We start from the raw sequence: 14,212 nt of genomic DNA, 5'->3' as shown, positions 1-14,212 counted from the left end.
CACCCAGGCGCCCTCACAATGGACATCTTAAAAGGTAGCAATAATTATAGATTTTGCACCACTTATGCTATTGCAATATTCCATTAATGCAGTATCAAGTGATTATAACAAATGTCACCAAAAAACTGTGGGTTGGGAATAAAGGGGAAAAAAAAGACATAGTTCTGATGTCTTTCTGAAAGCATGTCTCAATCATCGAGCAGAAATGAACCTAGGCAAGAATGCTTCTCCAATGTAAATATAAATATATATAAAAGAAAACAGTCAGGGTTCAGTTTTGCCAATTTTATTGAACCAATAAAATTCCTACTAATAACAATGAAATAAATTTCTGCAAGTATAAATGTGATACAGTTTAACAAAACCCATTGTTCTGTACCTATAAATAGATTTTCAAAATGTCATAAAAAGTGCAGTTATGAATTGTTGTTAACATGTTTAATACACAGTTCCTTTATTTCAAATGTGTTTGTCTTGACCCACCAACAGTTCCTTCTGCATCTGTTCAAATAATATTACCCATCCCTCCAAAAAAAAAAAAGCCATTAAAGCACTAGAATATTACACATAAACTGATCCATTCAGGTCAGCTTTAGTCAGAATTGTAAAATCAGCAACATAAGAAAAATAAAACCTACTTATACATACAAAAAGCTTTCATGGGTTCTATAATCTCCTTAACTGCTGACTCCCGTGGAGGGCATAATAGTTGAAAAGGCTTATATGGTTAACTACCTTAGACTACTACATCTAGAGCAGGGTCTGGTTTGCCAGAATGAGTTTAAAGTGGCTGTTTATCAAGTCTGCTATTTTCAGAATTGAAACTATAAATATAGGACCGCCGTTTGACGCTGAAAACTGTGTGAAACCTAAATTGCATCAATGATCTATTTGATAAAAGCTTATTCTAATTGAAAAACCTTATATAGTAAGACTGATATATATAGCAGTCTTAAAGATCATGTCATCTGCCTCACATTAGTCCAAAGTCACGTGCTTCGTAAAAAAAAAAAATTACAGTAACAAAGCACAGGACTACAAAGGCAAAACATCACAGCTTCTGATTACATTGAATAAAAAGTACCAAGGAACGCAAAAGATAAATCTGTATTAATACTGATGAATTAAAGAACTATAATAGACATTTCACAGCATGCTACATATATCGCTCACAACTGAAGGATAAAATGATGTCTAAAATTGAAAGTCAAGAAGTTGGCAATCTGATTTCATGTGCAATTCAGCTACAAAGTCTTAATATATACATTCATCATGTAGCTGCCCTGCAAAATCAGGATTTTTTTTTTTTAAAAGAGATTTCAAGTTCAAATCCTATTTCATAAGCTAGAGGATACATCCAGTTCTTCCATGACCAGGAAAGTTATTTTCAGGTTTGAAGGAGCTAATCCGAGGAGCAAGGCCATATTCCAAGTTGACCTGACGGGGTACTTTCTCACCTCGCTCAGACTGTGCATGTGATGGGACTATTCTATTGGGCATGGAGAAGATGCCAAACTGGCTTGGTTTGCTTCCTGTGTCTATCTTATTTTGAGCTGAAAAGAGTAGATGTGAAGAGAAAGAGGAAGGGAAAAATCGTTATTTTCTTTCCAGAGAAGATCTATGGATGCAAAGAAAATGTGCACTAGATAAGAGAGTTTGGCTCGCTTTCCTTGATGAACAAGGGCACCACTGAACTCTTGCCTTTCCTTTTAGAGAACTCATGAAATTCAGAAAGGAGAAAACAGCCTCTCAACATCACAAGGAAACATTTTCCTACCCAACTGAAAGGTTTCCTTTATCCTTCCTTTTGATCCTTCCTTACGAGATTTGGAAGTCGGTGGAAATCTGTAAAGACGGATTAATTTAAGAAAGAGATGTATAGCCACTTTCATTTGCTAAGTGTCATAATGCACACACTCAGCTAATCAGAAGTCATGGGCAATACTTGAGCATTAAAGACCAGAGGTTCTCTCCCCCTTTGATAATCTTTCTGTGGAAATTATACATTCATTTTTAAGAGGTTCAACCGAGGGGTACAAGAAAAATAGACTGTTTTAGCAAAATTTATATACCAAAAATTCTATCTATCATACTTAGACTTACTAATGTTTGATGTTGTCTTATCAGCTATAAGTAGAATGGTGTGTTTGTTCTAAAGGCTATTTTATAGGGTGTGTTTCATTATCTCAAAGATTTCCACAAGCATTGGGAAAAAAATAAGATATTCCTTCCCCCGCCCCCATTTTTCCTTTTTCAATTCTCTACTTCATGGTGGTGCAGTCATAATTAATTTAAAGCTAGAATGAACACTTCATGACATATGATTTAGTAAAAACCATCCCTTCAGCATCTACTATTGTCTCATTTCTTAACGAGGCATCAATTCACTCCTGGGCAGTTAAAGGCATTTTACTAGACTCTGCTGTCAGGCTGGGTTGCTCATGAACAGAATGCAAAGTGTCAAATACCACCACAGATTGTAATAATCTCTACTTCTAAACAGGGTGGTTCATCCTCAGGTCAATCATCGGTAGAGCAACACACCCCATGTTAGGAACCTGACAGAGTTTCCATCCATGAACAACACAGAGCGTGCACTGGCCGGAGAGGAAGAACTTGCTTCTTCCTCCTCTGTGCACTTGTTCCTTAATGATAAAGTCTGGGTATACCTGAAATGCAGGCAGGGGAAGACAGACTACAAAGTCAATGCATTCCTTTTTCATCAAACAGTACTGCCCCCCCTGCCCCCCCATGACAGCAGGGTAAGAAAGGGGGTGAGCTTAATCTGACCCAGGAAAGCTCGTCCAAACTCTTATGTACCCAATTTTGTGGTATTTTATCTATGTTATATATCAAATGGGCTTGTGTGATCCAATGGGACCACCTAAACACCTTTTATCATGTGTCCTTCTATTAGAACTGTGTTTCAAGGCCCAAGCAACAACAATCAAACAAGTATCTGAAACACCACCCATTTATATGCCAGAACTTTCCTGTTCCACTGAAGGGTTACGGATCAATCTGAATTGCTGGAGAATTTTAAATTTACATTCAAATTACTTGGATTGACACCACTATTTATTCCCTAATATAGATCCAGGTTAGGATGGTAACTCAATCACGTTAAAATCCTGCTAAACGCTAAGTTCTGCATGATAGAAATAGTTCCATTTCCGTATCATGTATAAATATAAAGACTTCTACTTTGATTAGAAGGCAAAAATCTTCTACGATTTATTAAAATATGGAAGTAGCATTGCTGAACAACAGAGAGTGAATCCATGAAAAGGTTGGATACTCTGAATTTATAGGCTCTTTGGGGATGAGGTAGAGGACAGCAAGCTATTTTGGCAGCCGGGAAAGGGGAGAAGAGTATGGGTTGGGCAGGATTCCACTCAGTGCTGCATAATATCTGGTAGGGTGTCCAAGGTAAAGGTTAGCTAAAATGTAGCTGGATGGTTGAGGGATTTAGGGGAGCTGGGACAAAGTCATATTCTTAATGAGTGGAGAAAAAGTAACTCAGAAAAAGTAAATGCTGGTGACTATCAGCAGGTGGCTGGTGACGTTTGGATGGTGAAAAGACCTGCAGACCAAGATGGGCTGAGGGACGCAAGCGTGTAGAAGGTTGAGGCACTTGGGGGAAAGAAAGCAGGCAGGAAAGGGTGGACCGAATGTAGGTCAGAACTCCCACAGGGGAAGGTTCCTTGATGTTAGGTGTGCGATGCTGAGGACGGCCACGCTCAGAGTAATGTTCCACGTGTTCTTGGGAAACCTTTTCCTTCCTCACAGGGCTCTCTCTGCCTCTGCCTCTAGGATCCATTTCACCCCAGCTGTTTTTGTTCTAGGTCTCACCTGAGTGGACACTGCTAAGCCAAATTTAGCATGGAAATCAGCTCCACACACTGGGGCATTTAAGTTCCGGTGACTGAGAGGAATACATTCATGGTACAGTACTGTTCTGAGGAAAGACTCCGTAATTTGATTCTCAGTCTCCAGAGGGATACAGTAGGGAAACACATATGAAGAGGACGGCCACCGAGAGTGGGTTCTGATGATACAAATTAAGTAACTTCACACTCGATCTGAACCAAGGGGCCACATGTCTCTCAGGGTGCTGTGGAATTATACCACCAAGAAACTTTCAGATACTGTTCATATAGCATTACTGTTGCATACTTTTTACTCCATATAAGACCGCCTATTTGCAGAAAAGAAGAAAAAAGTCTATTAGATAAAGACAAGAGTTTAAGGTCTTGCCTTTCAGAGGAATGATTTCAAACTGTCTTCAAAACACAACACAACACAACACAAAAACCTCATTTTACTATCACAGTGCAAATCATTTATATCACATGCACTGAAATTTATTTTTTTTCCCTAATGAACTGTCTTTAAGAGTTTAAAAGAATCTTATGGTCATATATGCATGCACTCTGCACTAAAGTGGTGAACTATTCTTAAGTATAGATTTTTAATTTTTTTGCCGATCATTTTATTTTGCTGTGGCCTAAAAATCTAAGATTTTGGATTAAAAAACTCTATAAGGTGGAAAAGGAAAAAAAACCTGCTCTGGAATAATGTTAGTCTTTAGAAGAATTTAAGAGTTTTGGAGACTTTACAACACAATTAAAATAGGGGCTCTGGTTCAAATATGGTCTTAATATAAAGCTTCCACTGAGTTTTCTGTTCTAAAACAGCCCTGCATCGCTCTGCCATTATCTGGGTTTAAAGCCATAATTAAAGGCCAAGGCCATGGCCCAGATTCCACATTAGCCACCTTTTATGGTAAAAGTACCCCAGATGGGACGAAGATTCTTCCTGAGACTGAGACAACATACGTGGTTCAAAAAGGTAAAGAAGGTAATGAGCGGTCTCATCTCAGAAAGCCTCTTTTCCTCTGGTTATCACAAGTCCACCTGAGGGGGCCTAATCTGAAGGATCAAGTGGGGCGGCTGCCAGGCCACTCCCACAGTCAAGCGATTGGCTTACAGAACAGAGTCACCTTCCGATGGGAGAGTATTCAGGTATTTCCTACGGTGATCTGAGAAATTATGAATTACAACCAAAGCTGGGAAGTAAATAGACTTCAATCAAGCATATACATCAGTGGGTTGTTAGACCAATTTTAACATGATAAGCGATGAAGTCAGAGAATTCACATTCGCATGTGCTTTTTTTTTTTTTCCAAGTACACTTGCACATTTAACGTTTGGCACAATGTGAGCCCCAAGGTGTAGGTTAGCATATCGTATAATCACGTCATTACACCAATTGAACCAGATATCTCTTTTAAAAATATCACATTTTAATATAAAAAGCTATACTATAAATTACTACATAGTAAATTCAATACTCTGAAAAAATCCCACCCTGGAAAACCACATCAGAATTTCAAGTTTGCGTTAGAGAACGTTCCCGGCAAACTTGCCGTAAAACGGTACTCACACCCTGGAATGCTGCACATGCTGTGGCTCAGGAGGTGCTCGAGCACCTCCGGAAGTCAATTTTTCTAGGCTGGTTCACTGAGGTTCATAAATATATTGTTTTGTCTTTGTTTATAGGTCCAAGTCGACTTATGTTCCTGATTACTGATGAGATAGATCAATGCTGAGCTAAAAAGAAACTTTGCTAGAAAAGAGATCTAGTAAAGGCACTAATATTTCCAAAACCCAAACTCCAACTACTTACATTTCTGGGGTAAAAAAATAAAAGACAAAAACTAAGTGGCCATTTTAGTTACTTACACCTTGTTTCCCCTTTTGGTCTAAAGCTCATATGGTGTTCTGTGAGAATTTCGCCTCCTTTTCCATTTATAAAGATCATTTTTAATCCTGTAACACAGGTCACCTGCACAACAATATAGGGCTATTAACTGAAAGGATTGTAGGAAAAGAAAAAAAAAAGAAAACAAAAAAACCAAACCCAGATGTCAGGAATAAAAGATATCCTCAACTTGAAAGTTCTAAGGTTAGGGAAGTCAAATGAACATTTATGCTATCATCCATGTCTTGTCATTTGCCTACTTTCCTTGCAGTTAATACACATCTGTATAATGTGATGTCGAGTAAAATCAGCATATGGTATATGCAATTAAACAGAAGAGATCTGGCATGAATTCTCTGAATACTATCTTTAAATAAACCACCCTGTCTTAAAAAATATTAGTAATTTTTTCCTCACATGGAAGATTTCAAATGAGATCCTGGGATCTAAAAATGCAGAACCACCTCATATTAGTAGGCTTACAGTCATCTTTCTGTTTTCTTATCTGGAACAAAATCTAAAAGAAAGCAACCTAACATGTTGTACCAGAAAAGGATGATGAATGGAAGGGCAAAATGATCTAACAAAACACTTGTCCACGATTCTTTCATGAGAGAAAACTCCTGTATGACAAGTAAGGAAGTAAGTCTAAGATGAAATCTTTGTGGGAACTCTAATGGAGAATTTTGACGATATTATTTACTATGAACAAATGGAGCGGTTTTTAAAAAATTAGCATGTTTAAAATTCAAGTCACCCTTAATTAACCAAAAAGTGTTTAAGCAGTGCAGTTCGTGTCCTACTGGATAGCTGTAAGCATCTCTTTAGGCACTTCACTGGTTCATTAACACAATACAAATTAAAGCTATAAACACATAATGTTGTGCTCTGTGAAGATAGTCTAATCAAGCAACATAAACCAATGCAAAAATGTGACTTTTTGGATGCTTCTTCCTCCCCTAAGACTTGATATCTTTTTAAAACCAGTTGTCCAAAGAGATTTTTTTTTTTTCCCTGGGGAAGGGGGTGCTTTGGCATTAGGAAAAGAATATCGTTCAACCCCAGTAAGGCAAAAGCCTTGCGCGATAAAGAAATCGGAACAAAATTTCTTTATGGCTCTGTTCAAAAGGACACTTCTGCAATGACATAATGGGGGGAAAGTCCAGCAGAGTATTTTTTCCCAACATATTGCACTTTTTTTGTTGTTGTTGCTGTTCAATCACATTAATGCATAGAAACACAATTTTTACCTTTGAATATTCAACTGTTCAACCTATTAGAAGAAAAATCATGGGAAAGAAGTTCTAAAGGCCTACCAGGAAAAAATACAAGTATATTAACCTTCCTCTGCTTACTGCAATATAGAAAACACTATGAGAAAAGAAAAATGTGCAAAGAAACTTTTTGGTCAATCATGTGTGGGTACAGGCTTGTATGTGCCGACTGAATGAACTGTGAGCAGCCCTGTGAGCACTGATTATTCCGGTGACTGAGGATGGCTGTCAGTGATAGAAAGGATTGTGCATAATTTCACTTTTCATATATACATCTGATAAGGAAAATGGAAACTTCTGTTTCAGAAGAGAAAGAAAACAGCTGAATTTGGCATTTCAGTAGCATGCTATAGAATTCATCATGATTAATTTCACATTAAATTATGGACAATGGCTGTATCACATTTCACGTTATCGCCAATAGCAGTAAAAAAAAACAAAAACAAAAACAAACAAAAAAAAACACAAACAGTGCCTGACAAATAATCTCCTGGGGACACAGATATGTGTCCTGTGAGCAGCTTAGTTCAACAGCGCATGCTTTTCCTCCACCAGATTTAGGACACAACATTAAAAAGTTTAGAATGGCCAGAGGAGGTCATTCTGTGCTGTATTTCCAATATCTGAAAAACAATTGCTTGAGCAGATTGTAAGCGCTTTTCCTTATTTAAAAAAAAAAAAAGGAAAGAAAAGAAAAGAATACACATACATACAAATCCAAAAGCGCTGAAGTTAAGCATTAATAAACCAGGTTCATGATTTATGATCAGTATCCAAAAAATCCAACTATAAAACAATGCAAAGTAGTGCTCCTCAGTATTATTTTTGCAATTGTTAGTAATGTTAAGCATCAAGAAAAATAAAACACATCATTGCACATTACAGCCGCCAAAAAGAACGGCTAAACTTTGACACTAGAGATTGAATAATTTTTGATGCTACATCACAAACAGCTTCTGATGTATATCTTGTGTGAAAAGGTCTTTACACACATAGGACATTTTCGCTGGGTGATGATGCTTCAGGTCAAATGTCGAGTTATGGCACGAAGCGCATAAAGTAGTTCAGCTTGCATCCGTGCTTCCATTAAAAGTAGATTTACATGAACCTAGAAATGAAAATGTTATCTTCTTAGTGACCAGTATAAATAGTTGAAAAAAACTTACTTTTTTTTTTTTAACATATCAGACATTCACAAAGGTTTATCACACGTACAGGCGTGTAAATGACATAACATTCATTGACAAAACTGTAAAAAAGAAATGGGTCTTGTGAGCAGTAAAAATGACCTCTAAAAGCCTGGAAAATACCAATCATTATGTCAGAATATATGTTAGGTAAAGCCAATCAATCTTCTGGATTATGCAATAACTTTTTTTTTTTAAAGATTTTATTTACTTGACACAGAGAGAGCGACAGTGAGAGAGGGAACACAAGCAGGGGGAGTGGAAGAGGGAGAAGCAAGCTTCCTGCGTAACAGGGAGCCCGACGTGGGGCTTGATCCCAGGACCCTGGGATCATGACCTGAGCTGAAGGCAGACGCTTAACGACTGAGCCACCCAGGCGCCCCTATGCAATAACTTTTTAAAAATATTTTTATAAATGACAACTTTCCTGCAAGTGATACTTTCTTCCAGTTGTCAAATCTTATAGGGCTAAAAATCAGCTCTACATTCATTAAAACCTATGTTCACTCCTTGGAAAGCTTTTAAAAACATTTCTTACTGTGTACTTGAAAGATGCTAAGGTGAAAACCTGAAGCTGAAAGCAGTTTGTAATTAGTGTCTGGTCCTTCTTAGATATGCATAGCTTCCCTGGAGTATTTCAGATACAACTGTGAACAAGCTCTAAGTTTTAGGGGAGATATATACCTCAGCTGATAGGTTAAAATTAATACCCACATATTTTCAAAACTTACTACAGAGAAATGCTTTTGATATTATATTTATTTTGATAACTTCTACAGGTTAGATGTACTGTTAAGACATAGTCTCTTGATGAGTAAAGAGAATTTCTAGATACAACCTAGTAAAGGAAGAAAATCTAATGCAAACATGTAAACAGGGCATAAAGAGCCATTAAGAAGAGATGCTGGCAGTAAAATGGGTATTTATGTGATGTGTGATTGGCTCTTAAGACTTCAAAAAATCAGTTAGGTTTGGAGGCCATAACATTCTTTGCCACGGTCATAGAATTAATTAGTGAATACTAAGACCCTAAAGAGATTTTCTTACTCTCAAAAGCTTGGAAACTGTGGTATAAATGAAGATTCTTGGACTTACAGGTCGAAAAGACCTAGGCTTTAAGGCCAGTTTTTACACTACAATGTTGGTAAAGATTCTTAACATTTACTAGGTCTTAAATAACGATTCCTATATATTTTATCCAAAGAAATATTCTTAGATAATGGTACATACGTTTGGCTCAAAGGTCATGCATTATATCGTCAAAATACTAAATTACCAAATTGGAATGAGAAACTATTGTTCTAATAAGTTAACTCTAATGGCTAGAGTTAATCTCTCAACGGAGATACCTTCTGGGCCTGGCACAATCACCCCAAACACATCTCCTTAGGTTTGATTTTTATTAATCATGAGAATGGTAGACATTTCCCTAAAGGTACTTTAAAAATATCAATATCCAGATCCAGCCTTTCAAAGGCGGATGCTACACGTGTACAGTACACACCACGTTGGCCAAAACATGTAACCAAAATTTAGTTAATATTCAATAAACTGGAATTTAAACACGTTTTTAAGACGGCCGGATGATGCCACTTCCTTTTCTTTAATGGCACTAACTTATCAATATTTTCCTGTGTAATTTTTCCTGATCATTACTAACTACACTGAACACATGCCTAAGGTGTCTATAACGTTGAGTCACGAAACACACCTTTTCTGAGTGCTTGAACTGACGCCAGTAACTATCGTACATGCGCTTGGTGGTTCTCTCCGGATAGCAGGTCACTGTCTTAATGTAAACCTTCAGGCTTCGTTCAAGTAATTGATTAACTTCTCCGTAATCATAGTCATCATACCTATGAGCCAAAGACAAATGACAAAATCAAAATTTCTGATTTCTAAGTTGGTATCAAGAGACGGTGATTGTCTAGCAATTCAATACCAAAAACTCATTAACTAATTGTTGTCACAAATATTTACTGAGTGCCTATTAGGTGCCGTGTCCTTTTCATGTAGCTTTCTAGGCAGTGGTGATACACGGATGAACAGAGTAAACAAAAATCCCCGGTCGCGGGGATTTTCAGCCCTTCTGGAGAAGGAAGGAAAAAAAATAGACAAGCATGTGATATGTTGGGGGTGTTCACTGCTGTGGAGGGAAAGGGAAACGAGCTGTGAGAAGAGAAGCTGTGGTTTTAGGGAGGGAGCGAGGCTGCCATCTGAGGAGAAGGCACCAGCGGAGAGCCCTGCGGCGTGAGTCATGGGTGGGGGGGCGTGCAGAGGGAGCAGGCTGCTGACGTATCACGTACGACAGGAACTGACCCCAGAGCCCCGGAAGCAGTCGTGCGGGGGTCACAGGCAACCTCGCCGAGACTGCTTTTGTTGGTGTGGTGCCATAGTGCGTCCAAGAGGGAATGGGGGATAAAATGGTGACAGCAAATAGACAACACTTCATCAAAGAGATGGGCTGTGCGTGGGAGGGCGGGAGGATGAGGCAACGGCCAGAAGGAAAAGAAGGATGAAGAGAGGATTTTTTTCTAAAGATGAGAGAAGTCACAGCATTGTGTATATACTAATGGGAAAGATCCAGTGAAGAGGGTAAAGTTGATTTTGCAGGAGAGACAAAGGAAGAATTTATTTTTTTTTAAGTAGGGGCTTGAACTCACGACCCTGAGGTGGAGACCAGAGCTGAGATCAAGAGTTGGACGCTTAACCAACTGAGCCACCCAGGCGCCCCCAGAAGGAGGTTGTTTTTAATTATAGTTGGCATAGAATATGATATTAGTTATAGGTGCAGGACACAGTGATTCAACATTAATATCCTTCACAAAATGCTCCCCACAAATGTAGTTACCATCTGTCACCATACAAAGTTACTACAGTCTTACTGACTAGAGTCCCTGGGCTGAAACATTGTATCATCATGACTTACTTATTTTATAAATGGAACTTTTACCTCTTGATCTCCACCTATTTTGCCCTCTCTTTCCCCTCCCCCGACAGCCACCAGTTTGTTCTCTGTATCAGTCTGTTTCTGTTTCTTGGTTTTGCTTTTTAGATTCTACCCATAGGTGAAGTTATACCGTTCTTGTCGTTCTCTGGCTTACTTCACTTAGCATTATACCCTCTAGGTTTGTCCATCTTGTCACAAATAGCAAGATCTCATTCTTCTTTGTGGCTGAGTAATATTCCACTGTGTGTGTGTATATACACACACATACATACATACATACACATATATACAGTATGTACATACACATATACAGTATACTATCTATCTATCTACCACATCTTCTTTACCTAGAATAGGGATCTTTAAATGAGAGGAAATGGGAGTTTGTGCCCAGAGGGCTATAAACAGTTCATCCATCACAAGAGAGAAGAGAGAGCAGAGTCAATGGGCACAGAGACAGACAGGAGGGTAAATGCAGTAGTGGGAGCTTGTGGGATTTCTCTTCTATATTTTCAGTTAATTTTTAACTCAAACATATACTTAGTTAAAAATAAGTATTCAAAGATCTTATATGAGCTTTATTTGGTAGCATCCAACAGATACACACCATAACATTTGTCATGTATTGTCTTGAACATAATTTATCACAATTGAATTAAATTGCTAGTATTTATTTTTCTTAAATTAGGTAGTTACGGCTTACGTGTCTTAAAATGTGATGATTCTGTGTTAACTTATTATCTGGAATGGTAAATGAGCAAATAGCATAGCTAACTATTTACCATCATAACAGTGTCTTCTAGGTAGAATGCTGGACTATTAGTTTCAGGAAAATTTTTTTACATTAAAATTATAGAAAATACTTTGCTTAGCAAATTGAATTCTAATTCCATTCCACAAAGGCTTTCTGATACATTAGAAACGATATAGTAGAGTCAAATTGAACGTATTCATAACTGGGAATTTTTTCTTTCTGCAAATTTATCTCCATAAACGCCTTCAAAACCCAGCTCAAAAAGGCACATTCTCCCAAAAAAGCTTTCCTGATTAGACCATTCAATCTCATTCACTCATTTACTCACTGTCCTCTCAATGCCAATTTTCTAAATTTAGAGGCCATTAATTTATATTGACTGATAGTTTCATTTTAGTGTTCTTATGTGAGCTTTATGAGGACACAATCTATCCTAGTTTTATTTATACCCTAATTACCATTCCTTTAAAAATAAACAAACAAACCAGCATTTATCACAGTGAGCTAAAGGGGCACAATAAACATTTTTTAACTGCCTAATTCTTCCAGGAAGGATTCTTAAATTGAGTCTGATTCTATTGTACCCCCCAATGATTACTGATTTTCCCCCCTCCTTAGTAAATTCTCATTACTGTATTTATAGGTGCATGCTAAGATTCCCAACAGTTAAACAAGGAAAAATGTTTTTCTATAAAATGGAAGTCATTTTTTCAAAATCAGAAGTCCACATGTAACACTTTCTCCCCAGTACTATATAGCACTAAACAGGACAGGAGCAAGACTCATGCCAGAATTTTCATTTAGAAACATTTAAAACTGTCTTGACAATGAACATACCTGATTCCAAACATACAGTGAACATAGTTAAATAAAGCTCTGCGCAGCGTAGTTGTGTCAACATCCTCATGGGTGGCCATAGTGTTATAGGTGAGATTGTAGACCATGCGGAACTTCTCATCAAGAAGATGTCCAATGTCAGAATAAAGTCTGTTCACCAGGGAGAACCCATGATTTTCCCAGGTATAGTCCTAAAAAGAAGAAATTGTATCCAGTTACAAAATGGGCAGTCTCCCATTTAAATTCCATGTTTGTAGTAAATATAACCACTGAAGCAAGTAAGTGAAGATATGTCAAATATAATTCTAAGGTGACAGCTTTACTAAGAACCCTTCACATCGGTTCATGGATCAAAGTGCCATGTAGTCTCCTCAGTGGAGTCCATGGTTTGACATGTTGGTGATGAACTCTGGCCACCTCCTGTGGTCAGGTACTATGCTAGTTAGCTACACCCTTATCTGGAAGAACCCCAGAAAATCTGAGAATATTCCTATGTGACCAAACCTACTCAGTGACCAAACCTACTCAGTGACAATTAGAAGATCAGTTCTCCCAAAAGAACTGATTCTGTCTTAATTCAAAGAAGTCTGTCTTAATTCAAACTTCCACTCTCTTTAGGAGCCACATCACTACTGTGGCTCTGTTTTCTAGGGGTTGGTGGGGTAGCCCTTAAGCCCATAACTACTGGTATATGATCTTATTACAAAATGCCATTTTATTGTAAATGTAACTTTATCACTTAATTTCCTCCCTGCTCCTCTCAGAAAAAAAAAATGGTATGAGCACTGTACAATTACCATGTAATAATGCAAGTAACTGAATAAGACCATTTCCTTTTGCCTTCGTAGAGGGGGAAGCATTGAAATAATAATTCATCTACTGGAAGATCAAATTAGACTAGGCCAAAAACTAGGTTACATAGAAAGATCTACAGACTCTATCAAAATGACCATTAATTTCTTTAGAAGTCAATGTATTTACATCTCAACATTTCACAGTTAAAATGACAGTATTTCTTCTCTAGTTTCTATGAATTAAAGGCATCTTACATACCTGAGCTCGGAATGTTGGCAAATGTTCTTCTCCTCGTCTGGCAAAGTCCTCATACCCAAAACCAGGGTCTTCAATATATCGGGAGACATCAGATGTTATAATCATGTCATCTTCAAAATCTAAGGACAGTAATGAACAATCTAGAATAAAGGAAACTGTGCATAGAACAATGAAACTGCTCCATTTCCCTCCACGTTTTAGCTTTTCCATGGATTTCTGAAGTGACAATATTGACTTCCTGGCTTAAGTTTTGAATTTAATTTCAATTCAATTGCATTACTAAATACTGGCAATCTTAACATTTAACTGTACTTGTCTAGGCAAAAACATGACTACACTGAAATATCTAAGCAGTAGCAGCAAAGAATCAATACACTAGCTTTACTTAATTCAG

At 37.6% G+C, this 14,212-nt stretch overlaps 1 protein-coding gene across 2 annotated transcripts in view; it reads right to left on the bottom strand.

Annotated features, from left to right (window-relative positions):
• Positions 1-270: 270 nt before the first annotated feature.
• Positions 271-14,212, bottom strand: part of SESN3 (sestrin 3) — a 76,178-nt gene continuing 62,236 nt past the window's right edge. For both annotated transcript variants that reach the window (XM_027578599.2, XM_027578598.2), the window contains exons 7-10: positions 13,819-13,937; positions 12,766-12,956; positions 9,936-10,080; positions 271-8,145 (exon numbers count right to left, since the gene is read on the bottom strand). In XM_027578599.2, the coding sequence (XP_027434400.1) occupies positions 8,059-8,145; positions 9,936-10,080; positions 12,766-12,956; positions 13,819-13,937 (542 nt within the window). In that variant the 3' untranslated portion in view covers positions 271-8,058. The remainder of the gene's footprint in view (positions 8,146-9,935; positions 10,081-12,765; positions 12,957-13,818; positions 13,938-14,212) is intronic.

This window comes from Zalophus californianus, chromosome 11 (genome assembly GCF_009762305.2).
Source record: "Zalophus californianus isolate mZalCal1 chromosome 11, mZalCal1.pri.v2, whole genome shotgun sequence".
In the NCBI taxonomy this organism is placed as follows: domain Eukaryota; kingdom Metazoa; phylum Chordata; class Mammalia; order Carnivora; family Otariidae; genus Zalophus; species Zalophus californianus.
The sequence above is the reverse complement of the archived record's forward strand: the minus strand, read 5'-3'. Positions and strand labels throughout refer to the sequence as shown.